This window comes from Solea senegalensis, linkage group LG17 (assembly GCF_019176455.1).
Source record: "Solea senegalensis isolate Sse05_10M linkage group LG17, IFAPA_SoseM_1, whole genome shotgun sequence".
NCBI lineage: Eukaryota > Metazoa > Chordata > Actinopteri > Pleuronectiformes > Soleidae > Solea > Solea senegalensis.
In genome coordinates this window covers 1,405,279-1,431,870 of record NC_058037.1, presented here as the reverse complement: position 1 = coordinate 1,431,870, position 26,592 = coordinate 1,405,279, and the positions used below count along the sequence as shown (strand labels likewise).

The 26,592-nt window shown below is 42.4% G+C and overlaps 1 protein-coding gene across 4 annotated transcripts in view; it reads right to left on the bottom strand.

Annotated features, from left to right (window-relative positions):
* epha7 (eph receptor A7) overlaps positions 1 to 26,592 on the bottom strand; it is a 95,570-nt gene that overhangs the window by 9,955 nt on the left and 59,023 nt on the right. Inside the window, exons 6-14 of one of the 4 annotated variants that reach the window (XM_044048573.1) lie at positions 18,379 to 18,503; positions 15,742 to 15,910; positions 11,446 to 11,590; positions 7,684 to 7,739; positions 3,590 to 3,715; positions 3,001 to 3,186; positions 2,095 to 2,156; positions 1,661 to 1,870; positions 649 to 798 (exon numbers count right to left, since the gene is read on the bottom strand). In XM_044048573.1, coding sequence (XP_043904508.1) covers positions 649 to 798; positions 1,661 to 1,870; positions 2,095 to 2,156; positions 3,001 to 3,186; positions 3,590 to 3,715; positions 7,684 to 7,739; positions 11,446 to 11,590; positions 15,742 to 15,910; positions 18,379 to 18,503 — 1,229 coding nt within the window. The remainder of the gene's footprint in view (positions 1 to 648; positions 799 to 1,660; positions 1,871 to 2,094; positions 2,157 to 3,000; positions 3,187 to 3,589; positions 3,716 to 7,683; positions 7,740 to 11,445; positions 11,591 to 15,741; positions 15,911 to 18,378; positions 18,504 to 26,592) is intronic. The other 3 variants (XM_044048575.1, XM_044048576.1, XM_044048577.1) reach the window with 3 other exon arrangements.

Genomic DNA, 26,592 nt, shown 5'->3' with positions numbered 1-26,592 from the left:
GACCACAATTAGCCGTAACGTGTAAATTCATTTTCTCCCACTCTTTATACTAGTATTTGTTAATCGTTCATTATTAAATATTCTGATATTTGAGATTCTTGAGAAACCAAAGAAACTTGAGACACAGCTGCAAGTAATAGCAGTTTTTTTCTTTTTAAACCATTTACCATTTGTAATAATAATGTTACATATGCCTTTAAAATGTATTCATCTATTGTTAAGTCAGTACAGTCTTAAATATGATGTTCCCAAACCCAAAATAATATCTTTAGAAGCTGGAATAGAAAAATGTTAGATTTTGGTTTATTACTTTCTTCTTTATGATTATCTAACAATCCGTTTGTTTGATGATGAAACTAACTGACTACTGAAATTGTTCTCTAAAGTTTCTCCATGTACTGTACAAATAAATAGGTCAACTTAGCAGAATTGAATAGATTGGAACTTAAAAGATCACAAAATATAGCGTAACCCCAATCCTAACTCAATCCAAATGTGTATATTCCGAGTTCTGCTGTAAATGGAACACAGCAATAAAGTATTTCTTTCATGTCTTCAGCACAAGGATTTCTACTTTATGGTCTGTCGTCCACCGGCTCAGTGGCAACACTGTTGTGTTAGTACTTTCACAATCAGGCAGTAACTCACGTCTTGATTGGACATGTCCCAGTAAGGCCGTTCTCCATAGGACATCACCTCCCACATGACAATACCATAACTCCACACGTCACTGGCGGAGGTGAATTTACGATACTGGATGGCTTCTGGCGCCGTCCACCGCACAGGGATTTTGCCGCCCTGTTCAATAAAATGCAGGTCAGTGGCTGGAGTAAAGATCAAATTCATTACATCCTGCATCTTCCACTAAAATGTGAATTAGAGAAGAGTTTTGTGATCACACACAGGGTCAAAACAAAAAGTCCACTTAATGCTGTTAATGATTTTAAAACAACACTGTCTTCTTATTCTAGATACTTTGCTCATGTCAATGTTTTTTAATAAGAGTTCAAAGTAGTGTGTCTTCCATTTCTTTGATAGAGAAAATACCCTATGAGACATTAAATAAGTGTAAGAAATACAGATTACATGGAAATGTACTCATATCTCAGTAATAATCTCAGTCATTTAGACTTTTCTGTATGATGTGTTTCAGCTGCTTGTACAAAGTAAAAATAACTTTCATTTTCTTCTCAATCTAGTGCTTTTCATATTTTTATTTTATTTACTTTTCCTCTAAAGTATTGTAATTGTGACTGGCTACTGCTGAAGCCTATGATTCTAGTGTAGTTTAATGTATGGTTAAGGTGCCAATATAGACTAAAGTGACTTGTCAGATATCAAACTGATTTTACAGATCGACAGGACAATCCAGATTAAGGCCAGATTCATAGTCTGATGGTTTTATTAATAATAAATATGTATCAGTGCAGTGTTGTGTATCGATATTGGTATCAATATCCACAGATATCAGGGATCAGAAGTAGATGCTCCTCGAGTCAAAACCCAGGTAACGACCTTCAAAACTCTTGAAAAGGTAGTTTTATTAGAATTTCTCGGATATTCATGCATTCTTGTCCTCTTTTCATGGACTGAATGTGACGTGATTTAGGAATTCTGAGCGGCCCTGGTGTGGAAAGAGAGAGTGCTGTTGGTGACTCACAGTTGTTGTGTAGACAGCCTCCGGATCGTCGTCGATCACCCTCGACAGGCCAAAGTCGGACACTTTGCATACGAGATTGCTGTTGACGAGGATGTTCCGAGCAGCCAGATCTCGATGGACGTATCCCATATCGGCGAGATACCTCATCCCCGCCGCTACGCCCCGCAGCATCCCCACCAACTGGATGACTGTGAACTGACCATCATGTTTCTGCACGGCACAGAGAAGCACAGGCGGGTCAGACATCTTTGCTGACCGTGAGGGGGGGGGAAATGTAGGTCACAGCACTGCGGCAGCTCTAGCACAAGATTTATGATATTTCTGCCACGCACAGATCCTCCTGCTGACCGACCGCCTGCTCTTTCTCCAAAATGTAAAGAAAAGTTAGAAAAGATGCTGCTTTGAGCCTCGTGTGCTCCGAAGGTGATACGTACCCTGAGGAAAGCATCTAATGAGCCGTTCTCCATGTACTCAATGACAATCATAACCGGCTTCCCTGGAGACAAAGAGAAGACAAAGACAAAGAGTTGGACAAAAAAGGGACATGATTAATTGATACCTGAATTTTTAGTTTGCTAACAAAGTGCACACAAAATAAATAAATGTGCTGAAACAGCTTCCAAAAGTTATTTTTAGCCACGTGTTTCATTGGCTTTTAATTAAAAATTACCATCTGCTGCCTTTATTACAGCGCCTAAATGAGAAAATGAAAACAGGGATTGTGGCTAATTTAATCAGATATAATGTCACCCCGACTACAGTGCTTTTACCTCCCAAAGCTAAAAATGCTCTGATTATTAGGATTAGAATCAGTCAGTCAGCAACAATTAATCCACAAGTAATCAAATCAATGACTATTTCAAAAATTGCCTTTTTTTGTGTCTGATACGATAACAATACTGATACCAGTATCACAATTATAAACTACTACTGATACAGATACCAATTCATTCATTCATTTCACCAACTTTTTTGATAATTGCTTAATTGGTTTGTTTTCTATGGCTCGATATCACTTTTTGTGTCCGATATTATAACGATACTGATACGGATATCAATCCAATAAAGTCATTTAGTCAACTGTTTGCATTACCATCCATCCATAGCATGTTATTTCAGAAACACAAGGTCAAAAATGCTTCCATAAAGCCAAAATAAACAACTCATAGCTTGACTTGGTGACATCTGTTGCTGCTTTTTTTATGTACTTAAAAAAGCATATGTGACATTTAGGGGTTTTCAGATGCATTTGAAATGTGTCTTTTTCCCACCGATTTTTGAGTATCATTTTTGGACCAAACAACTCATGAAAGTCCATCTCAGCCTTTCAGTGTGTTTACCTCTGGTCACAACACCTTCCAAATGAACCACATTGGGATGGTCAAACTGTCCCATAATGCTGGCCTCGCACAGGAAGTCCCGCCTCTGCTTCTCCGTGTAGCCCACTTTGAGCGTCTTGATGGCGACGGACACGTCGCGCTTTCCGGGCAGCTTGAGTCGGCCGCTGCACACCTCCCCGAACTCTCCTGTGAAGGGACGACACCGTGCGTGAGTGAGGGATTGATGTGCTACGTTAAAAACACAGTGACAAATGTATGACGTGTGTTTTGAGATAAAGGAGCTGTGCTGTGCTGGAATACAAATTGGTGTGTGATATATTGTTATACACAGGAGCTATTATAAGACAGGCTGGAGGTGCATAGATACTGTCATTGACCGCCTCTGTAAAACCCATGTGGCAGCAATTTTTCAGCGCGTCTTTCAGGAACGTCTCGGCGACTGCCTCCAGCACACACACATTAATTGCAATTAACTTTCTCCCCTTTTTTCAATACACAATGCATGTGTCCCTACTCAAGGTGTAAATATTTGCCTGTCAGTGTGATGTATGAGAGCATGGAGTGACTAAAGAGTGGAAGATAGGCTCACCTGCTCCAATAACCCGCTCGATTTTGATGCAGGAGGCGTCCAGCTCCTTGGCAAATTGATGGACAGCCCTGTTGGGGTCCTCGTACGTCTCGGGGTCAATGTAGGTTTTGGTGCCTGGAAATTTGACTGTAGAAATGTAAGAGGATTACTGTTACGATTAAATATGCACACTGTGCACCGCAGCGGGCACTTGACAGGCAAAAAGATTACCAAGAGCAGTGGTTCAGAGGGAGCTGCTGAACAGTAAGCGGCCCGTGTCAGAAGGGCTTTCACACGAGGAAATTCATCACAAAAGGGAAGAAAAGATTGCAGTAACCCGTACGTGGGGGTTTCTATGAGGCTGCCGGTTACCTTTCACCTCCCTGCAGCTGAGACGACCAGAATGAAGAAGGATCTGTCTCAACGGGAACCTTAGTTCATCTACTCGTCATAACTTGGAGGTTTTAAACCACATGATGTCATTCTGGCCTCGTCTCCTAAATTCTCCTCAACTCTCCACTTTTTCCCTTTCGGTTTGATGTACGGCCCAAAATCTCTGTGAGTGTCTCACATTGACAAAAAAATATTAATGTTCTGCTCAGAGCAATACATTCTGTTGTACAAGTTACAGCCATTAAACGTGTTTTTTTTTTTTTTCATCAAGCACTTTAATACCTTGAATTTCTTCTAAATGAATCATTTTGAAAATTAAAAACGACTGGAAAACTACCAACAACCGTAATTCACAAATGTTTTATGTTTTTGAGACGGTGATTTACACGACGACAGGACTTACTACCTCACAGAGAGACAGACATTTGATTGATTGTGTTAAGGGATAGTTCATGTTTGTGGAAGTGTAAAAAAGTAAAGTCTATGGCACTCACTGGAATATGTCTGACACTTTATCTCACCTTTTTATCGCCTTTTCAAACAGAGAATTGAAGTTAGTGAAGTGCTCACTCTCCTGCACCAAAGCCCATAGAGAAAATCAGCGAGTTTTTTTTAGCTCACACAGAAACAGAAGCCGCTGCTCTACTCCTGCCTCTTTTGGTAAGATTTTCAAATGCTGAAATCACTAAATAAAACATTTCAACTCACATAATGAGGCAGCAGTGGATGATAAACTCTGGTGTGTCCTGATGTAAAAATCACAGATTTTCTCTTTGGACTTTGGTGCAGAAGAACGAGTGATTTAAAAAGCAACACAGACTTCAAGTTTCCTGTTGGAAATGGCTATTTAATGAGCAGCTAAAGCAGCAAAAAATATTATCATGCAACCACAAAACAAACATTAAGGCAGAAAGAGTTTGTGAATTTCATACTACGTGATTGTGATTTGAGTGGAAATCTATCCTCTAAATCTAAAGTCCTTTTGCATTTCTGCACACTTTTAAATAACTGATAACATTTTTTACACCTCCAATACACTGACAGGTCCATCTTTATAAACAGATATAATATTTGTTTATAATAGAGTTCCTATGTGGTCAAATGTTCTGCAGCTGCTGGAGTTTGTTGACGGCACAGACAAACAGTGAGGCTGAAACTTTGGAGACTGAATCATTTATTCACACTGTGTGTGTGTGTGTGTTGATCTACAGATGACAATAAGTAATTATACTCCCTGACAGTGGGGTCAGCACTGAACACCACGACAGATAAAGTAATAAAGCTCTGTGTTCTGTTCGCTACAGACGCCGCTTTATCTATCACGCCGCAACTCTCAATGAAAGCAAATGAGATTTTTGTGCGGAAGTGGGGCGCTGCATTTTTAATTCTTTTTTGCTTGACTGATGCCTCAGGCGAGACGTTTAGGATTTTGTTAAAGAGAGGGAAAAAATGAAATTCCATGCAATTTCAAATAACGCTGATATGCGACTGCTTCATGAATATCCATGAGGAGAGAGGAACGAGAGAGGGAGGAGAGAGAGGGGGAAGGAGTTTGTAGAAAAGAAGGAAAACCCAACAGGGTTAGGTAAAGGTCAGAGGCAGGGTAGGGGGGTTTACAGTTTTGCAAAGCGCTCCAAATTAACAGCAAATTACAGTATCAGGACTATTAAGTGCACATACGACCCATGGGGCCCATTATACGCCGCGTTTTAAATTTCTCTGATAACAATATAACCTGTCAACTTTAAAATTTAATGAGTGCAGAGTAAATAGTGGAGCCACAGCGAGTGAAGAGCGGGCTCACCAGCTGGAAACGCAACTTATCCTCAAGTGAGGAGGGCCAGCATGTCGGCGCGACACTGCAAACACAAGTAATGCATTGTGCAGCGGCGGCGGCAGCAGCGGCATGAGGAGATTTCCCTCCACTTGCTCCCATAATTGCTTTGTCCATTCAGGATGTCAGCGGATCTGATAGGAGACGTCTTATCGCCGCTACGTGGCAGACAAATTGGGTCTATATGTCGAGTGTGCGTGCGCTATCTGGCTCCTGTCGCCCCGGCAGCCTCTTGTCATTTGATATTGCATCGAGAGATCCCTCCGTTAAGCTCGACACTTGTTACGTTTGTGTTTTCTCCCTTTTTTTGCCCCTTCCTTCCTTTCCTTCCTTCCTTCCTTCCACTCTGCGACACATATAACTTGTGGTGAGCTGCTGAGGTGGATCTGTCAGACACTTAGCAGTAGCCGACCCGGGCTCCCCAACACTGGCTCTGCTCTAGCTGTGACACCCCTGACCCTCGGTTTCCAAATCAGCAGTTTGCCTACAGCGTGGATCATTACGGCTCCACTCGGGGAAGCGGCATCTCCGGGGGCATCATTACAGGCAGTGTGTGTTTAAGAAAACCCAAACAAAATCCCCCGCTTACCGATAGCAGTGTACACAATAAACTCTGTCACTTGCTAAAGCAATTCAAGGCTTTAAAGAACACTCTTTCCTCATGGTTCGGCCCTTCACCGCCACAATGACAGCTGTCACGTTCATGCTTTTCTAGTTTCCTGACTACTTCATCTCCGCACGCAGAAACCAGCCAATCAGCAGCCGACTTCAGCCTGATTGTTCCCAGCTTTGACTCAAATGAAACGAGCGGGGCTATAACAGTCAGGCCTGTGGGTGCTAATGGGTTTTAAAGGACCAGTGTGTAAAAAGTTAGCAGGATTTTCTGTCAGAAATGGAATATACTACCAATTAGCCTGTATTTCTAAGCACACAAATGATTTAAAATAGAAACAGTTTGGTTTCCGTAGCCTTAAAATGGTGGTCCGTGCATTTTACATTCAAACCATTGTCAAATGAGTTCACGCAATGTTAGTTAAGTCTATCAGCTCCGCACAGATCCCTCTCTCTCTCTGTGTTTCCCAGCGTAGCGGTTTATAGATCTTATGCCACCTACAGCAACATTCCTACACTGCACACAGGAAGTGATTCTTTTTAGATGGAGGCAAAAGCAACATTGCGACAGTAAAGCTGCAAACACATTGGCGTATGATTGAAAACACGGAAACCCCAGTCGTTCATCAGTTTGACAGTATGAATGCTCCCTGTGTCAGGTCTGATAGTGTTGCTTCACAGATGAAGGACGCCGTTATGGCCAACTCTCACATGCCCGTCACATTAAGGATTGACAGTGGAGGAGCCTGACACTTGGTACTGGAGGTAAACAGAGCAAGGTCTGTGATAGCAAGAGTTGCTAATGTTGCTAAAGTGTTGTTGATGTGATGTCATCATTGTTAAGTGCACAAAAACGAGGAGAACAACTTTGTCCGAGCGCCGTTTGGTTCCGTGTAGTGTTCGGTCTAAATGCATAAACTTGTTGTTGGGATATTTACATAGCATGTTTTCATTGGTAAGCGCTCGGCCTGCTGCCTGGAAAGTTTAACAATTTCCTATTTATCTGCATGAGCAGACCCACAATGCAGTTCGGCGGCGCTTTGACACCACTGCATTCAAAGTGAATGAGAAGCTTTTCAGCTGACTCCTCCACTCTGTACGTACAAGTCGGCCATTCCATGTCACTAATTCTCACACACTGGGCCTTTAAGGCACCTTTCGAGTCAATATGCAATTATATGCACACATAAACTCATACAGTTTCATCACCTTCAGTATGTGTGTGTGTGTGTGTGTGTGTGTTTGTGTGTTGCTGCTGATGAATGCAGGCACTCACACTGGAAGTAGAGCTCCTCATCTCCCTCCTGATCCGCTTTGCTGTACCCGCAGTGCCTGCATGGAGAGAGAGGGGGAGAGAGTGGTGAAATCAACTGATTGGTGCAGGGAGAAATAAACGCCCTAAATTACAAGAATCTTAATGTGGCGACTAACGCTGTGCATGACAAATCTCTTATGAAACCCGGCCGAGCAGCGGGAGCAGCCTCACAGCCTGGGGAAGGTAGCTGGAGCATCTTATCATGCACAGCACATCAAACAGTACACATACAGTACAATGTAAAGGACTGTTCAACATGTCTGCTAATATTGATTTATAACATCAACGTGCTGAAGGTTCCCTCAAGCAGGTGGCGAGCCACGAGTGATGGATGTGCACTTACAGTAGATGAAAAAAAGAAAAGACATTGTGTGTGTGTGTGTGTGTGTGCGTGCGTGCAGCGGGTCTCCATTGTGCATGCAGCATTCTTTAACTCTTACAGCCTCATCCTGTTTTCACTGCCTTCACGCTCTGCGCCTCGTGACATCACCCACGACACGTATTCGCTCGGAGCGTCTGGACATTTTCAGCTACTCTGAACTCTGGAGCCAGACAGGAAGTGCAACTGTACATGTTTTAGTCAGCTGACGTGTTACTCAGCAGTATCAAGGATGTTTGAGGTGGGATTTGGGTTTTTTTTGACATTCAGATTATGTTGTTATTCCTGTGATGGACTGGCCACTTGTCCAGGATGCACCCCGGCTTTCGCCCTATGTCAGATGGGAGTGGCTTGAGTATGTAAATGACACTGTGCTCCATAGAAACAGAGTTTCATCTTCAGTTTTAATACAGTGATTCCTAAACCCACAGATGGGTCATGGGAGATTTCTTGGGCACCCTAAAACATTTGCAGAATATCTCCAACTCTTAGTTCTAACATCTTTAGGAAATGGTTTGCTTACCAGTTCAAAAATGACATTAGTTGTTACAGATGAGACTGTAAATGCACAAATCTGCTCTTGTCACATTTTATTTTGCGATCACAATGGTTTAGAAAGTTATAGTTATTTAAACAATGGCTGATTATGCCATGAGTCTCTTTGTAGAGACAGTCCGTGTGTCTCTTATGGTGAAAAATCTTTTTTTAACATGAATCTATTGTTGCTATAACTATAATCATGTTTTGGGAAACAGTGGCTGACATTTTACATCCTTTTCTGACATTTTATGAAACATATTAGCATATATTTGAGAAAACAACCAACAGATTGAAATATTATATTATATTATTATTATTAGTTGTAGCCTGGCATGAATTGGCTGAACTAACCACTCGTTATCCTCATCCCTCTGAGGTACCACATCTTTGTAATTTTGTGATTTGTCACCTTTTACCCGATTATCAGACACAATCGGGCTCTTTTTCCGTCAGCCTCTGCTGTAATTTCAGCTCATCGTGGCTCTGGAAATGTAACCAGATGCTGGTGGGACTGGCGTGTAATCCCTCACATAGTGTTTTACTGGCTGTAATAGCTTGTCTCACTGAACAGGAGAGCCGAGCATTTGTCCAGTCAGCCTCTGTATCTTCTCCCGTCAATTCAGTGCAGGTGAAATAAAAGTCTCCAGGACAAGCATGTTGGCAAGCACTGCTAAATCATTACTTATGGACACACTGCTGGAGTTACCAACAACAGCACTTCTCAGTCTCTGCAGCTCAGTTGTTTTCCTCGTCAGTCGGCTGTGGAGAGTTGTGACCACAGGAAAACAAACCAGTTTGTCTGGGCAAGTCGTCTCTCTGGACTCTGATTTAGCCTCTTGTCTGTTTTCGTCCAGTTCAGATAAATGTATTCCGCCTCCGGCATGATCTGCCAACGCGTTTTACTTTCGCCTTCAAGAGTGTTCCCACAGAAGGACGTGAAGACCGCAGTGAAAGTTAGAATCCTGCGTCCACAGGTTTAGCTTAGCCATACTGGTGCAACAATAGTTCAACAAGCCCACAACTCAGTCTGTGTTGTTGTTTCTGGGTCACAGTTGTGGTTCGGTGTGTTCAGCTCATTCGAAAGAAGGAAAAAAAAAAGCTTTTGCTTGTTTGCAAGAATCACTATAACTTTTTTGCTAAAGGAGAAGCAACAGTTTTCATGGTGAATGGATGCTAATCACCAACATTATGGAATTTCACATGTGGGAACATCACCACATGAAAAGGGATGATGTGATCATTCCCTGCCATCTTCTGAGACAAGATACAATCGGAATTTATGTTGTATAAAACTCATTTAGTGTTAATACAACACCAAGGGTTAAAGTGACCCTTTTAGTGATACTTTAACACTGTTAGCTGTTTTACTCTGTGTAAATATCACATTAGAATAACACATTTAAAGAATTCCGAAGTCTATGAGTATTTACATAGCAATACTGTCAGTGGTTGTTTGTTAAAGCAGGTGGGACACAATCTGATTTATTTAAAAACCTGAGTTTTTAAGTTTAGTCTAGGATGATCATGCACTGCAGGAAAAGCGCAATCCTGAAGTCACCACCGTGTTTTGTCACTCCTGCTCTGGAAGTGCACCCCATAATCATTTCTCCAGCAGCACCTCCAGGAATAAGGTTGATATGTTAAATAAATCTTTTGTTTTTACAGCAACAATCTCTATTTTTCTTTACATAACGACAAAATGACATTTTCATTTTAAACATTAACATCAAAATAAAAGGGCCACTTTACCGGCAATTTAAAACGAACTAAATCCTTCAGTGTTACTGCAATTCTGCATTTTTCACGACATAAAGTGCAATATAAATTCAGTCTGCTGTGGCTTTTTTTTAGTGTGGGGGAAAAACAACAGCTTACATGTGCGAAACAGGCTGCGGTTTGTGTGTTACTGAAAAAAATGTGGTTTCTTTTTGTTCAGTTTTGCATCTCTTGTCAGCCAGCAGATCTCTACACTGTATAATACATGAAGTTAATATGGACAATTTAAAGGTTTTCCTGTGATATACAGTGTTAATCCTCCAGTGACAGATGTCTACTGCCAATAGTGTGTGGAACCTAATGACCTACATTGTTTATTAATTAATGTAATGTAATACCACAATATCTACAGTGGTATAACTTTATAACCATTAGAGCAGTGTTTCTACCACTTTAAATTGGTAAACATATAATTTCCAAGAAATGTTTGGTAAATTAATTAAAACCTAATTTTATCCATGTTATTTAAAACATATATAGAGATAAATCTTGACTAAAAGGTTGGTAAAGTATCATCATCCACAGATATGTAGATCTTTGAGTGCATTTGCAAATGCCAGTGGGATGCGTAGGACTTCTGTAAATTCCTGTGACTCAGAAAGAGAAGGCAGGCCATTTTTGACACACAGGAGGCTAATTGTGTAAAGCTCTGGTGACATGCCATTCGTGCAGATGAGAACACAGATGATGTGTGAGGAAATGGTGATAATGACAATGGGCAGAGTGCTTTGTGAGCAGTGGCACACTTCATCCTGCCCTCAGGTTCTCAAACACACACAGGAAGGCAGAACCGAAGCTTTCTCGCGCCGCAGTTCTTGTCTGATAATGGCTCTTCAAAAAAAAAAAAAATGGCTTAAAATTTTTATTTTGGGGCTGGAGGGTGGGTAAAAAAAAAAAAAGATGCATCATAACCCATTAGCACAGCATGCCACGAGATGATGGGTGCACGTGTGCGCGTGCGTATGTGCACGTGGCGACTCAAGAGGCCTGTGAGTGACAGAAAAGCTAATTGACAAGCGCAGACTCACAGGAGCGGAGAGTCAATGGGGCCCGCGAGAGCGTACCTTCTCCCGATGATGAAGCCAAACACCATGAAGACCAGGATGATGGTCCCCGCCACGGCCACCACCGCTATGATGATGACGGGGTTCTGCTCGCTGGAGACGATCGCAGCTGATGACACACACGGACAGAAAGACAAGGGAAAGCACAGTGTGAACTTCAGCACATCAAAGAGCACAATCTACATGACATACTTGAGCCCGATGAGCAGCGTGGAGATGGATAACCCTCCCCCCACCTCCTCTTCTCTGACAGAGAGGAAGAGGAGGAGGAGGGACACTTCTATTTTTGAGCCGTCCTCACACACACACACACACACACGCGGCTCTACTGTTTCAGAAAGTGGGCTTAATAGTCCCAGATGGTAATGGCGATGCCCTTCATCTCAAACAAAGACACATTCAGGTTGGATTGTTTCCCCATTCAGAGCTCTCATAGTGCTCGGATTGTTTGCATTGACGCACTGACGATTTCTCTGCGTATAAAGTCAACGCACGCAAGCAGTGTATTTGGGGGGGAATTCATGCATTTTAAATCGAGTGGATCCAAGGTGTGGAAAAGACTTGGAAAGAGAAGATAATGATTTTTTTTTTTCTGGAAGAGATGGGGAATGAAAAACCTGGTGACATTTGATCAGCTGTTACTCAATCACGCTTCAATATTTCACCAACTGGCTATTCTGGGAGGAGGTCGGAGGACTCAACTGTCACGTTACATACGAGCAGGTTTCACTGTTGACAACGAGACCAGTCAAACTTCTAACCTTTTCATATGACACACTCTGCATGTGTTAGGGGTAATTAATGTGTCCTCTTGAACTACAGCTGGGTTCAGTCAGTCATCATCTAACCGCTTTATCCTCCACCAGAGGGTCGCGGGGTGCTGTGCCAATGTCAGCTACATCGGGCGATAGGCGGGGTACACCCTGGACAGTTCGCCAGTCCACACAACTAGAGACAAACAACCATTCAGTGTCCAATTCACCTAATCCCCACATTGCATGTTTTTGGACTGTGGGAGGAAGCCGGAGAACCCGGAGAGAACCCACGCACACACGGGGAGAACATGCAAACTCCATGCAGAAAGGCCCTTGTTCCAACCGGGGCTCGAACCCGGGTCTTCTCGCTGCAAGGCGAGAGTGCTAACCACTACAACACCGTGTGGCCCTTACAGCTGGGTTATAAAACTAAAATGATCTAAGTCTATACATGTGTTTTAACTCAGTATCAGGGTTAGGAAATTGGTCCACAGTATATACAACAGCTAAAAATGTATGTCGCATGACATTTCATGTGTGATTCACGCAAACTTGCTGGTGTAAACAGGAGGCAAATGAGGCTAAATTGAAACTCAAAGTGTTTTTTTCATTCATATACTATAACAAATATAGCAAACTTAACCACCAAGTAAGTGACAGGATAATAAAATGTAGGTAAAACATGAATATTACTTGATAGTTATTGCTTTATATATCAGTTTGAAACCATTACACACGGAAACATTTCAATTGCCAGAATGTTGAAAATCCCTCTGGCTCATTTTTCCCCTCTTGATCAGTGTGATGGAGCAAAATCCAATTATTACAAACGCTTCATGAATTAACTGTTAACTGCAGAAGGGTTGTATTAATGAATCAATTAGAAATCAATTACTAAATTAATCACAAACTATTGTGATAACCAGTAAATCAGTTTCTTCTTAAATGTGGGTTTCGTGTGCGTTGACAAAAAGGAAATCATTTGAAGTTTCATAACAAGTTTCATGACCAAATAACCAACTGAGTAATCAAGTCAGTGAGAGACATGCATTCATTGCAGCCCTATAACTGTAGATAAGGCCATACTATCATACGTATTGTGTTTCCTCAGCATGGACAGTCTTACTGTGTGTGGAAAAAAACCCAAAACATCCACAGGCTCTAAATCTCACTAATTACCTCACTGTAGGCAACTACTTTGACCCATGAACAAAGAGAAGATTTTAAAACAACAGTATGTTTGTTGTTTGTGGTTTTAGAGGCAGTTACAATCGGGAACTTTTTCTTGGCACTCAGCAGCCGGACACAGTGACTGTGCTCAGCAACCCAGAGACTTGGGCTGTGGCCAAAATCACTCCCTTGCTCACTCATTTCCTACTTCCTATATAATTGGCACTCAAGAGTTTACCCTGTACCAGGGGTGGACAACCTTTTTTCTATATAAAGCAATTTCAATTTGTTAGAATACCCTTGGAGGGCCACATTAAATTATTTAACACGTATAAATCAGAATAATCTCTCTTATGTGAGGGCTGGAACTGCTTCTAGCCAAGACTGGAAGGGGTGTCTGATGTCAGATGGTAGTGATGATGGTGGTGCTTCATCAAACTAATCTTCACCTTTGTTACTGTCATGGATGCCCTGCAATGTCTGGCCAGACATAACAAACCGCCCATTTCTAGTGGAGTCATGGTCAATGGTTTTCTCTCTTGGATCTTCTATCAATGATCTGTTACTGTTTTGAGCTTCTTAGCGCTTAGCTTTAATGTCACATCACCAGTGTCCTAAGACACAGATTTGCCTTCACATCTATAAAAAATTTCTCTTGGAGAACATCTGTAAATCTTCTTATCTTGACACATAACAATGAAATCACCAAGTCATTTGATGCGGGAGTGAATGTTGACGCCGTGTTCCATTTACCTCGGAACTGGGAGCCCCAAGTTCATTGTGTTCCAGTTTAGAAGTCGGAAAAACCAACGTATATCTTGGGCTAGCCATTGTTAGCTATTAATAGCAAGACTAGCCTATAACAACGCCCTACATGGTAGTGTAGTATGGTAAAAATTTAACTATGTGTTACTGTGACACAGTGTTATTAACAGTAAAATAAGCAGTATGACCTCGGAAATGTTTAGTTCCGGCTACAAATGGAACGCACCATGATTGTATCATTCAGTGAGTTAGCAAAAATGTCCACAGACCACATCTGGCCGGAAGTTTGGCTAATTGATGTGTAAAATTAAAGATAGTTCAGTAACGTGTGCTAGTGTCCATTGTGCTTCCTACCACATTTTAAACTAAGTTAAACTGTGACAATAACACACAGACATGAGAGTTTTTCCCCTTGTAGCACATGCTATGCTATTAGCAACATTTATTTAAGCGGTACGCTAACCTGTCACGTCATGTCCCGTAATGCTAGCATACGTAGCAAAAGAGCTCAGAGCAGCATTCCCACTGTGACACTCCAGGTAGAGCTAACGTAACTGATTAGCTTTAAATGAGTTTATCCTCAAGACGCTACAGTAGCTTGTCCTTATGCTTCGATTTCTCCCATGATGTCTTGTCAGCATAAAGTCAAAGCAATTTGTGTTTGCTTTGCTTCAAAGCAAAATAATTTCCCTGGGCTGTTTCTGTAATAAGAGAAGACATTAACAGGTTGTACATGAAGTGGCAGCAGAGAGAGTCTGTGCTGCAAGTGCTGCAGTCAAGGGGCAGACTTGCAAGAAGCGTGGGGAACAAGTGAAAAGCATGGGACTGGATCACAGCGACACATCAGACTGATGCCGCCGATGCTATTTTTGCTTATTCCTTTGTTATAGCTGCAGCGGGCAAAGGCATTAGAAGTCACTGCAATGCTAATGTGTAAGAATTGTGACTCTTTGTCCTGAGCTCCGCCCATCAGCTGTTCATGAATGAAAGGTGACACACACACCAATCCATCTCTAAAACGCTTCTCCCATACTGACTCACCATTTATTGTGTTTATCATCCAAACATTGTTTAAACTTGTTCCTTTTTTTTTTAGGCTGCTTTGTGTATTAGTGTAAAAGCCAATAGGAACACCTGGACTGTAATGTGACTGGTCTGAAGTGTAGTTGTCGCTCAGACTACTGGATTTACATGACGCCAAAAGGTTATTCTGGAAATGTTATTACACAACAAGGTTAAAATGACCATTCTCCAGTTTATTACAGACCACTTCTATGTGACATTGTGGTAAACCATGCATCAAAGCACCATAAGAGGTCCAGAGAATCTGTGAACTCACTTGCAGACACCTGTAGAGACACGCCTGGATAAAATGTGGCTACGACCAGAAAACAATTAACATTGTGAAAGTGTTGATAATATGTTTCTGTCACTTTTTCATTGCAGTTGAACATGTGAATATCAAACTCAGCATCCCTGCACAGATGCTTTTATGCAAATCCTTGTTATAAATGAAGCATGTATAATGCACAGCTACAGCACTGAGCTTGTTCTTCTGTCAGCCTCATACCTGTGGCCTCCTCCTTGGTGGTGATCTCCATTCTCGGGCTGTAGGTGCCGTATCCAGCCTGCGTGAAAGCCCGGATCTGAAACACATAGGCCGTGCTGGGCTTCAGGTTGTTCACTGTGGCCGAAGTGGACTTGGACCTCACTGTGGAGTAGATCCGGTCTTTCTGATCCTGTGCAAAGAACAAATAATGTGTTATTTAATTCCAAAATACTTAATTTTTTTTCTGGAAAGTCTGGAAAAAGAAACGCAAACTACTGTGTGATCGTTCTCGTAATAATTGAGTCGTATTGAAGAGTTTTTATGTGGACACCTTTCATTAATACTGCAGATATACTTCACACAGTGTAATTACCTGCACGTTGATAATGAAATGAGTCCAGTTTAATGATATTTTATCCAAGTTGATACACAGCCACTGCAATATTCAGTCTGTACACTGTAAAACATTGTCTACCTTATTAGTACTTCATTTATCAGAGCGGCAGAGACTGGCTTCATGTTCTCACGGCCTAATGTTCTGTGATTCCAGTAAAAATGTTCTAACCATGTTTTTTTTTTTGCTCTGCTCCTGGTTTAAATCTGCTGTTGCTGCACTTCAACTTTTACCCTGTGTTTATATGAAATACACCAACGTGTGCCCAGTTCAAACACATCATGAGGCACCAATTCCATCTGCACGACAAGACACTCACGTCCAGCTCATTTTCTTTCTGACTCACAGTTTTTTATTGACAGTTTAATTCCTGTGCAGATGTTTTAAAGGGTACATTTGGTATTTTTCAGCCTGGGTCCCAATGCATGAATACATGTGGGTCTGTAAATGAATGGACATTCTGTGGACTTGCCATTTGCAAATCCAACCATAGTGCACCAGGTCCAGGTTTAAAAAGATCAGAATTCCCCTTTAATATTACTCTTTACGCCATAGATTATCTTAACAGTTTAGCTCATATAAAATCTCTTAAAACCGATAAGCCGTTATTTCCTTTTTTTAAAGCCCTGCCTTAATTAAATATCAGAATTTCCTCAAGATATTTAGATTTAGATTGAAGGAATTAAGGAATTCATTTTGATGGATTAGTGGCCTGCCCATCTCTCACCAAATGTTAGCTATGATTGGCTACAGCCCATCCGCAAACCCTCGGAAGGATAAGATAATGAATGGATGGATGGATGGATGGATTGATGGATGTATGGCTGTTGCAGTTATTGCAATACTGCGGTTACATAGTCTTGTCACGGCCGCCACAGAGCCAAATTCACGATCACATCGCCGCATAAAAAAGAAGAAAACATCAGATGTGCTCTCAATGGAGATGATAACAGTCCCTTCACATGGTTCACCACAATAAATATCTGTTCCTTCAGGCCTTTTTTCTGCTTTGTGGTGATCATAAAAGATAATAATTCTTCCTTTATAAAGGCTCTTTTTTTCATTTTTTGTGTCCCATCAATCACTGTTGTTGGCTCAGCGAGGGTTCGATGATGGCGACGAGCCTCTGTGATTCTACATGGTTTAATGGTGCTCAGCTTTGTCTGTTTTATAAGCGTTTTCTTACTTAAGAAGCACATGAGACTTCTCTTTATGCAGCTATGGTACGCAGCCAGGACAGCTGATTACAGGAATAACTTGTTTTTTTAAATGATAAACTATTTTTGGGTCGGGTTCTGTCACATTGGCTGGGTTTTTTATTGTGTATATCAGTGTATTAGCAGTCATTTACTCTGAACATGCCTGTAATCAGGGACAACAAGCAATGACCATGCAAAAGCCAATCAGTGCAGCTTCATTTAATTGCTTTGTGGCTTTTGCTGTTCTTTACAAAGTTGTCGTGTTAGACAAAAATCCCCAACATGACAGCCCTCGGTGGATGACTATTAAAAAATGAAAATATATTAGCGTTTTTTTTCCAATTACGCTTTACGAAAAAACCTCCCATTCGCAGTACATGTACCGTCTTATCGCACGCATGGAAATATCTCCCCCATCAAGGAATCCATTTGGATGCACAGGCTGCACGCATTGTGTCCTTTGTTGTTGAGCTGTAAACGCTTTGCTCGGCTCGCGGCCCAAATGGAATGCCAGGGTCTGTTAGGGGTGTAGTCGTTGTTTCCAATTTTCCACTTTTACAGCTGGGCAGGCCACAGCCACGGTATGTGACACAGGAGACTGATTCGACGCTGTGGCTAGCAGGACTGGCATCAGAGCTCTGCTGCCCTGCTTTTCATTTGCTGGTTCAAATTCAGTCCATTAACTCTCCACTGTAAAAACAGATGATGTGTTTGGACTTGAAACACAGGGAAGCAGTGGTATAATCTATGTGGGACGGGAGAGGAGATAACAGTCGCTGCTAATTTGGGCAGTGCGACACCCGCGGATGTGTGTGTGTGTGTGCTGACGTGCGTGAGGGGGTGGCTGCAGAGGAACCATAGCCTGATTAAAATCTTATGAGTGCCTCATTCATTATTGCAATTATGAGACAAAGGTACTTGCAGAATCTCATGAATTCAACTCACAGCAGCAGGCAGGCAGAATACAAAATGAGGAGTCGTCACATGTGGACGGGGAGATTGAAAGGGGGAAAGAAAGGTGTAGCAGAAAGAAAGAAATAAACAGCCAATGTATCCCAAACTCACTTTTTCATAGTATTTGATTTCATATTCCGTGATGACGCCGTTGGGTTGCTGTGGCTCCTGCCAGGAGAGTTGGATGCTGCGCTGCTGCACTTTCTCCTTGATGACCTCGCTGACCTGGGATGGCGCTGTTTAGAAAAAGAACATGTCAGTAAATGACGGGCACACCCTTTCTCCACACACACACACACACTCAGCTGGCCACAGGTCAACCGCACTGACTCCTCCGCCGCTTGTAAGCGCATGAATATTCATGGGACGCTTCGAAATGTTTGCATCCCATGAACAAAATTTCAATTACAGTGCACACAGCGGAAGACAGCGTCGCCCTGGCCCGTGGAAAACTGCAGCATGTAGATTATGAATGACAATTTAGTTCAATTAACTCCAACATTTGCAGCGGAACAAGCAGACACTCTCCTTGATAACAAAGCCATTCAAAAACCCTCTGAGAGGCAGAGGTCTGTACCCTGTAACCCTCCGACACCAGTCTTATGCACAGGCACATTGAATGACGTGTTCCAAGTGTCTGGCTTCCAGATGAAGTGCTATCACATTTACGTGTGATAAACAGAAGTTCAAACGCGCTCTTTTTTCGCCGTTAATACCTAAAAATAAATGATCATACTGAACTTAACAGCCTTGCTTCAACCTTTATCTATGCCATGCAATGTCACTTTACTTGAACTACTCCTGATGCTGCTGCCACAGAAACATCTGCTTTAACTACCGCTGCTATTACTCTAACTGCTGTATCACCACTGATTGCATTCCTAATGCTGCTGCCACAGAAACATCTGCTTTAACTACTGCTGCTATTACTCTAACTGCTGTATCACCACTGATTGCATCGCTAATAACAAGAATACAGCTCCTGCTGCTGCTGCCGCCGCCGCCGCCTATGGTAATCATACTAAAAGTGCTACAACTGCACCCCATCCAGGAACTACTGCTGTAAAAAGTACAATAGAACCATAGATGGAATACAAGGTTAAAGTGTATTGTATTTGCAGTTAAAGTAGCTTTTTTGACCACTGACATAGTCTAATAGTCGTCTTCTCATGTTTATATTGTGAGTGTTTCAGTGACGAGTTAACATCAGACATGAAGCAACATCGCTTCAGTCAGATAAGTTTTCACTGCCGACTACGCATCTTGGTTTTAAGCTGCTAATTGCTCTGGCTAATTTTGCGTGTCTGGGCACTACTGAGCGGAGGGTTGTGTTGGAGCTTTTTTCAGTGCAAATATGGAGAGTAAACCCGAAACAAAAACCCTCAAGATGTTAAATCCAGCGAGCAACAGAAGCGTTTTGCGAGTTTCTCCCCGCAAATGAGCCTTTTCATATCACACGTTAATTTCATCTGTTGACAAAATAGTCCCATATTCTCCCAAAACAAGTCTAATCCTGTTGTATTATTTCAAACTGCTTCAGAAAATGAAATTGTGTCTGACATTTCTGCTCAGAGAAAACTGTGCCTTACATCTTTCAGTATGAGTCAATTTTAAAGACCGGCTTAGCATATTAGGATCAGTTTGTACAATCTGGCACCTGGAATCTGTATCATCTACGGCTACAGTTCTACAGCTGTGTTTGCAGCTTCTTCCATTATCGTCACATCATAATCATAATTATGATCATCATCATTTATTCACCATTATTCTTAAAAACTCCAGTGAGGGGGAGAAAAAAGACGGCAGGTTTTTTTTGGATTACTAAACCTCGCCCCTAAGGGGACAATGCTTTCAAAAGATACGCTTACTGCAAATCTGCACACGAAACAGCCCAAAAAATCCCTCTTTGTAAACACGCTGTGGAAACTTGATGACTCATGCCACTCCAGAGGTAAAACCTATTAATTAACATGTCTTAGCAAGTTGGAAAAGCCGTCCCGGGGACGAGATGAACTCCATGGTAGAAACCACTTGTCAGAATGTGTGGCTTAATGTGTTTCCTGGGTCTGGAACGCACCAGTAAAGTGCTCTCAAATAGAAGAAAGCGCTTGAGACTGCACGCCAAAGACGATCCGGATCTGTCCCCAGCAGTATGTGGCAGGTTCAGTTGGGTTCAGATAGAAACTTTGAAATGATCTTCCAGATTAGAACGCAACAACCTCAGCTAGTGTCTGTGTTGGGATATTTATGCTTTGATTGGTCAACTCTTGTTCTACCACATGTAGAGTAAGAAAACAACACTTGATGCCTCCTCCACATACGTGTGAGTCAGCCTTAGAGCAACTCTTATAAAAGTTAGACAGTACAGACTAAGATAACATGAGCAGGATGTGACTGTGTGCAGCCCAGAGTGTCTGCTGGGTTTGGGTCAGGTTCGGTTAGTTTCTCTCATGCTCGGTTGGGTTTAGATAGAGGAATGCTGCTGAAAAAAGTCACGCTCTAGTTGAGAAAACATTTGGCAGAGTAGCATGTTCCTAAATCTGCAAAATGACAGAGAGATCCTGTAATTGTTTTGATACTGGACACCAATCAACAGAGACAAAGGAGCTCTCCCTGGACGGACAAAAGCTGCTGAAGCACTGACGTGTCAGCGCCATGCTCGGTGATCCAGCGGGGATTGGACCTCTGCAGCCGCCTGACCCCGGATTGTTTTGAGATGGCCTGCCGCTAATAACTCCAGCTGGATTCAAACCTCATTAAGCCTCATCAGCATTCCTGTGAGGAAGCGCACACAAGAGTGGACAACCCAAGACCTTGTCAAAAACGTGCTGTTGTGACATGTCCCCTCACGATCCTCCCAAAACACAGGAACAATGCAGCCTTTCTCAGCAGAGTCGGCCGGTCAAAGGGACGATTGAGTTTTCTCTCCAGAGTCATAACAAGCAGTTATTGCAGCTTAACTCCATCCAATTTGGCTGCTTTCTCTTCCCACATCCAGACGATGCCCTTGAAATATGGACCTCTCTCTTCCAGCATCTAATTCTGGTTTGGGTTTATAGGCACTAAATGTTGCTTCTTGTCTGTGTTTACTGCTTTAATCCGACATTTGCTTTCATGCCCCGCAGATGTATTTTCCAAGCCTTCATGTGCACTGGTTTGGGATATATGTTTACACAGTTTTGGATCACATAGATATCCAGATAATTACACAAAGATAAACTGAATGTAGTTTCATCATGTTGTTGAGAATGTAAGACAACATGTGTTCAGAACTTTCATGCTCTTTTAAGCTATTTACAGCTGCTAATGATGCAACCAAATCTACCTTGAGTGTTCCTCTTTAATGTTCCTGTAACTCACTAGGACATCTGTTCTTTTTGGTCTTTTCTGCTATTGAACAATAAATGTCCAAAATGGCACATGTCTTAATCCAAAAAGGACGATGACTTGTGGACACAAATGACTTTCTCTGCTGTTATTACATTACAACACTGCGCTCGCGCCATTTGCTGCTGAACTTTTATAAAGTTGGACGGCTCGCAGGAGACTCGTCAAATTTAATGCAGGGGCAGTGGATTCCTTAACGTCACTTCACTTGCATGGGACGGGCTTCAAAGACGTCGAATTCTGCACTTCCCATGATGCAATAGTGCTAATGGTTCGGCTGAGCCATGGAGAATTTGGGGCCTTTAGAAAATCCTCGGGTGACTTTCAGGCCCCTTGAGATGACCGAGCTACAAAAATGCTGCATCCCACATGTAACATGGTACATCAATCCCTGAACCACATCATGTGGCAGCAGTGATTTACTTTTTCACAGTGCATCCGGGGTTTGATGCAGGCTAAGGGACCAGTTCTAACCCATATACCCCTTTGGCTTTCAGCTGTTGTAGCTCGTAGTAGATTCACTCTTTTACCCCACCATGGGGCAAAGGCAGATCATAAGATCAGTGAACAGTATTAGCGGATTTGCTGTTCCGCCGGCTAAAAATGGGCTCATTGCAGGAAGATGATTTTCAGAATGGAATGGCAGGCAATTTTTTGAGTTGTGAATTTATTCTCCTCTGGCTCTGTGCGAGTGACAGCCATTAACGACCGACTCAGCGTCACAGAGACCAGAAGCACTCAGACACTCTCAGACACCCGGCACACCTGTGGGCACTGGAAACCTGTGTATAATTGTTATGCCGCTCTTAAGGAGACTGTTTGGAAAGTCATTTGTGCATTCACTTTGAAATATTAGAAAATGTGTTAGTGACCCTGAAAAGCTTCTCCTTTAAGCCAACTGATCCAGAAGCAAGTCTCTGTCGTGCTCTGCATTCGAGTATCTTATGAATACATTAAGACAGTGCATTTTTAATATCCTCTTCTTTCCCTCAGCTGGCTGATTTGTCTCCGAGGTGGGGGGAAAAAGCGCGCGGGGTGGGGGTGCAGTTCATTACATAAGAGTCATTCTCTGCCTCCATGCTCGCCTCACCAACCGTATCAGCGTGTTAAACGCATACGTGGATCTGTGCTATTTCCGAGACGCTCTTGTGTGTGTGTGTGTGTGTGCGTGTCAACGCCTACAGAACCATCTGTGCGGAGGTGCACAAGAATGTTGGCATTTAAAAGTTTTTTTAATTTGAACACGAAAATCTCTGCGAGATAATAATGTAAAAGTGCACATAAACAACAGTTAAACCCTGTGGAAATTGAATGTGTTTAACAAGGAGACAGTGCAGACCTTTGGATATTTACAGGTCTTTTGTTTCCCATTTCTGAATAACGGTAATATGTGCTGACTACAAGGAGATTTTGTCATCAAAGATCTATGTCAAAGGAGTTGTTCAAGTTCTTAGAAATGTGTTCATATGAGGAACTTGACATCTGGTCAACACTTTGTGGCTAGTAACGTATCCACGGCATCAAGAACCAGCTGAGACACGGATACTCACTGAAAACACTACACAAGGCTCACATGACAAAGTCTGTGATATCTTAAGAATATGTCTGTCGCTTCATCTGACCATTGTTGATCCATCACTGCCTCCACCAGTAAGTAGAAATGTGTTATTTTGAGACTTAAGTGTTTAAAATTCTTTGTTCAGATTAAAGTGACACAGACTAACCAAAGGAGGCAGCAGTAGACTAGCAGTTTCCTTGTCCTTGGACTTAGACTTTGGTATGAGAGAGTGAGTTCCTTCAGTTACCTGCTGTCATAAAGTATAGTATATATAAGTATATAAGTATACTTAGACGTAGACTCATCTCGTCTCAATCTCAGCCGCCTCTGCTCTCTATTGTTTTAAGTACAAGGTAAGTACTCAATTTCCTTTAGTATTATAAAAATATTATTATAATATTAGTACTAAAAGTCATATTTGCTGCAGAGTCTGGTTATGTTAAAAAAGAAGAAGAATGGCACTGCTTTAGTCCCACACTGCGCTGACTCTAACGAGGTGTGACATAATCAAGATTACTTCTACTTGACGTTGTGACTCACAGGGTGACGGATGTTGGCAGCTAAGAGGAAATGGATGGTGCTCTCTGCATGACACCCTAAAATTATTGATTACTTCCTGTGTCAGCCAAGAGCATCTCTTTTCCCGTATGAAAGGTCTCCAACCTGCAGCTGAGATAACCCTGATAACATCACCCGGAGATTTGTTTTCTCCCTGTGGAGCCAAAGGAAATACGAGTAATCAGGCCTCTCTGTGGACACTTGTTACCATTTTGCCTTTAAAGTCAAGGCTGGGCAGTTTGGTACAGTTGTGCTTATGCTTAAATCAAAATCCACAGTGAAGTCTCTTCTCTTTCAGTGTGACTGTATCACGGTGGAACTGGAAGGTTGTTGCAGTTCCACTCACTTTCACAGTCGTGTTCGTCTTCATTCACATTCGACTGAGTGGGAGAGTGAGTAGCCATCAGTGCTAAGCTAAAAGCTAGGCTAGTTTCTCTAGTATATTGACAGTCACTGACATTCTGAGTTGTGGTACAGAGCACGTCACGCACACTTAAAGGGACACAACGCGTATTTAACCACCAGTGCAGCGGTCATTGTTTCTGTCGTAATACGAGGTGAGGTTGTGGGCGATAAGTTAGTGTCTGTGATTCATTCATTCATTCATTCATTCATGTGGTATCTCAGACTCAGACTCAGAAACAACTGTGCAACTACTGTGTGAGTGGATTTGAAGGTGTGCGACCAGCACGTCGCCGTCTGCTCGCCGTGTAATTCTCTCTCAGTGGGGAACGTCTGTCTCTCCTTGTTGCAACTTACATTTGAAGACAGCGCAATCGTCTCGCTGAGTTTCCTGTGACCTCGGCTGGTTTTAATAGCTGAGATGTGTGTGTGTGTGCTTGTGTGCATGGGTGAGTGGGTGTTTACATGCCTGCGTGAACCCAAAAATGAAGCAGGAGCCCATCTGTCTGACTGCAAAGATGCTCAGATTGACACTGACTGAGAGCGGTGAGGCCATTCACATACCTGAGTATCTAACTCTGTGTGATTCTTCTTGTTTTTCATCAAGTCTTTTTCCTGCCTTCTAATGCAAAGTTTCCCTTATAGGAACAATAAAAGTGTCAATCAATCAATACAGCCATTCCTCTGACTGAAAAGGAACCCACACACTGTTTAAAGAAATAAAGTGGTGAAAAAAACAAAAACATATTGATTTACAACTACTGATGATTCCAGCTTTTCTTCTTTCATCGCTCGAAGACAAAACAAAGTACAGACTTGTTCCTGACGCCTGTTCTGTTTACAGTCTTTAACTCTTCAAAATAAAAGCATAAAATGTCATAGGTCTTAAGAGTTAAATTGGTAATGCACTTTCATAAAGACTTCAACGTTAACATGTGTACGTTGCTTTTGGCTCTTGTGAAATAATACAGTGACAATAATCATCACAGCTTTCCCGTCAATTATGTTACCACACTCACACACACACAGACACACAGACACACAGACACACACACACACACACACACACACACACACACACACACACACACACACACACACACACACACGCACACACACACACACACACACACACACACACACACAGGTTCTTCACTCCCCTTCACCACTAACACCCTTGAACCAACCGTCTTTGAGGAGCGCTGCCTGGCAGAGGACGGAGCGCCTGCTGCATAGCAATGCAAGGAGGCGGGGACACGTTTAGTGCCCGTCCAGATGGGGGTCAAAGGTTACTCTTTTTTTCTTTTTTCACAGCAATTAGCCAGGTTTGATTTGAAGGTGTCCTGCTCGGGATCTTTCATGTTCTATAAGACTGACAGCTCCAGAGGTGATGGGATGATTATTAATACATATCAGATGCTTTCAGTACTGACAACTCAACACAGCCATCAAATCCCGCCCCCCGCTCATTATTTTCCAGTTCAAGGACCTGACTATCATACATCCACATCAATCCTCCACATCGGGAGTGAGCTATCAAATCCAGTTCTCTTTGCTTCACGGCTTTTTAGTTTTTTTCTTCAGCGCTGAGCTCCTCTGACAGAAATGATGCCGAGATGTGTTTGGCCATAAAGGAAGCACATTAGATGACAATAAAAATTTCCCCAGTCCGTTGAGTCCCTTCTTGAATTCTTTCAGCTCTTGAGCAAGTAAATGTGTTTTTTTTTTTCCTGCTCTTCTTTTTTTTTGTTCCGGTGAGTGCATCAACCACATTTAACAGCATAAGTATAGCCCCGCTCGCACCGGTGCAGCCAGGAATCAGAATCGCAGTGGAAGGTCAGAGAGGGGAAATTGCATTCATGCTACACTGACATGCACACACAAGGCACACTGTGCGTGATTGCCCCCGCCAATGCCTCCTGAAAGTGGGTTCATTTGAACCCGCGGTGGTGCTCCGCTCTGCATGCTCACGCATTATATCAAAATGCCATTCACAAAGCGTCACGGACACAGAAATCGTTGGTCAGCTCTGTTACATAATTGTTAAGCCGGTTGGGACTTATTTAAGAAGCACTCAGCTTTTCCTGTGTCAGTATCCAAATTAGGGAGCAGGGCTGGCAGCCTATCATCAGTGGCTCTCAGCACACTCCCTGATTCCTCCAAGTCAGCTAGAATTGGCTCTGCAATAGCCATATTTATTTTCCCTCATGTGGGGCAAGAATAGAGTTATTTCCTCTCTATTGCACCGTGGGCTGCATTTACATAATCATACAGCAGCAGTGGTGAAATGATGGGCCTGTTCACACTGGGCACTAAAATGCATCACGTGGTGATTTTCACCTGGTACATATTGAACCAGGTGACAATTGTGTCGTGGATAAATTCATATGTGTAACATGTATGATGAAAAAATGAGAAAT